Source organism: Muscardinus avellanarius (assembly GCF_963383645.1).
Source record: "Muscardinus avellanarius genome assembly, chromosome: 1".
Taxonomy (NCBI): Eukaryota; Metazoa; Chordata; class Mammalia; order Rodentia; family Gliridae; genus Muscardinus; species Muscardinus avellanarius.
The window spans coordinates 224,761,642-224,763,361 of NC_137786.1; the positions used below are offsets into that span (position 1 = coordinate 224,761,642).

Below are 1,720 nucleotides of genomic sequence, written 5' to 3' on the forward strand. Positions count from 1 at the left end.
TTTTAATTCCACTCCTTTGAAAATTGTTCCCAAATTCCACCCACACTCTCTGCCACTGTGGCTCAATAGTTTCTTTTAATAGACCCAACTCTTGAAGTTAGAAATTGAGGTGTAAATATCTTGGTTGAAAGATATCATAGAAATGCCTTAAAATAAGAAACTAGCCCTAAACCTTCTTATTTCTACTTCCAGCCTTGAGTAGTAAAATTCAATTCATGGCTCAAAGTGTAAATACATCTTCAAGGTGGTAATACATCACTAGTAGGAGACTTTCTTAGGTCCTTATAACTCTCCTGCTTGAGAGCAAGCAGGTATCTCCATGACCTGGGAAAATCACTCAGTGTTGATGGAATTCGTGTTCCTGGCCTATCCCTCGAGCCCAAAGCTGCGTATCCTGTCCTTCCTTGGAGTCAGCCTGACTTACACACTCATTATCACTGGGAATGTCCTCATCATGGTGTCCATCCAAACAGAAGCCCGCCTGCACGTGCCCATGTACTATTTCCTGGGCAGCCTTTCAGGGATAGAAGTTTGCTACACTGCTGTCGTGGTACCCCACATCCTGGCCAACATCTTAAAGTCAGAGAAGACCATCACTCTCCTGGGCTGTGCCACGCAGATGGTTTTTTTAATTGGCCTTGGCAGTGCGGATTGCTTCCTCTTGGCCGTCATGGCCTATGACCGGTATGTCGCCATTTGTCACCCGTTGCAGTACCCTCTCATCATGACTCTGACTCTTTGTTTTCGCCTGGTTGTGGCATCTGTTGTCATCGGCTTATTCCTGTCCTTACAACTAGTGGCCTTCATCTTCTCTCCACCATTCTGCAAGGCTCGGGGCATTGAGCACTTCTTCTGTGATGCGCCCCCAGTCATGACTCTTGTGTGTGCCAGCAGCCACATTCATGAGCAGTCAGTGCTGGTGGCAGCCACGCTTGCCATTGCCGTGCCTTTTCTCTTCATCGCCACCTCCTACTCCTTCATAGTGGCTGCAGTGCTCAAGGTTCATTCAGTAGCTGGACGCCACAGGGCCTTCTCCACCTGCTCCTCCCACCTCACTGTGGTACTGCTGCAGTATGGCTGTTGTGCCTTTATGTACCTGCGTCCCAAGTCCAGCTACCACCCCAAGCAAGATCAGTTCGTCTCGCTGGTGTACACGCTGGGAACCCCACTGCTCAACCCCCTCATCTACACACTGAGGAACAGTGAGATGAAAGGGGCCATCGGGAAAGTGCTCACCAGGAATCGCCTTCCCCGAAAGAGCTAGGACACTGGAGGCACAACCTTTCAGGCCAGGGTTTGGTTCCAGTGCGTGTGTATCCCTAAAGAACTGAGATTTCTCTCAGTTGATGTTCAAATGAATCTATTACAAAAGCATTCTAAATTATATAAATACTCTTTACCTATATGCACAAAATGCTCTGCATTTTTATACCATTTGTCTTAGTAATTGCTCTTCTAGCGCAGAAATATATAAGTGAATGAACATTAGGTAATGCAAAATAGCAAGTATGAGAATTTCTAGCATGCAGCCGGAAAGATGGCTTGTTCAATAGGTTTTAGCTTAAAAATTATAATGACAGGGTTATGTGCAGCAGTTGTGAGCAAGGAGCCAACTGGGTACACTCTAACGATAGCAGCAAGCCATTGTCACTCCTGGACCTGAAAGGTCAAAGGGAGGCACAGTATTATCAGAAACCTGTCCGTGCAGGATACAGGAGGG

At 46.8% G+C, this 1,720-nt stretch overlaps 1 protein-coding gene across 1 annotated transcript; it reads left to right on the top strand.

Annotated features, from left to right (window-relative positions):
* Nucleotides 1-319: 319 nt before the first annotated feature.
* Nucleotides 320-1,264, top strand: LOC308279677 (olfactory receptor 10W1-like; the record flags this gene model as incomplete). The annotated part of the gene is made up of 1 exon (XM_080719795.1): nt 320-1,264. One exon carries the CDS (start codon nt 320-322, stop codon nt 1,262-1,264), a length of 945 nt encoding a protein of 314 aa, XP_080575921.1.
* Nucleotides 1,265-1,720: the final 456 nt, after the last annotated feature.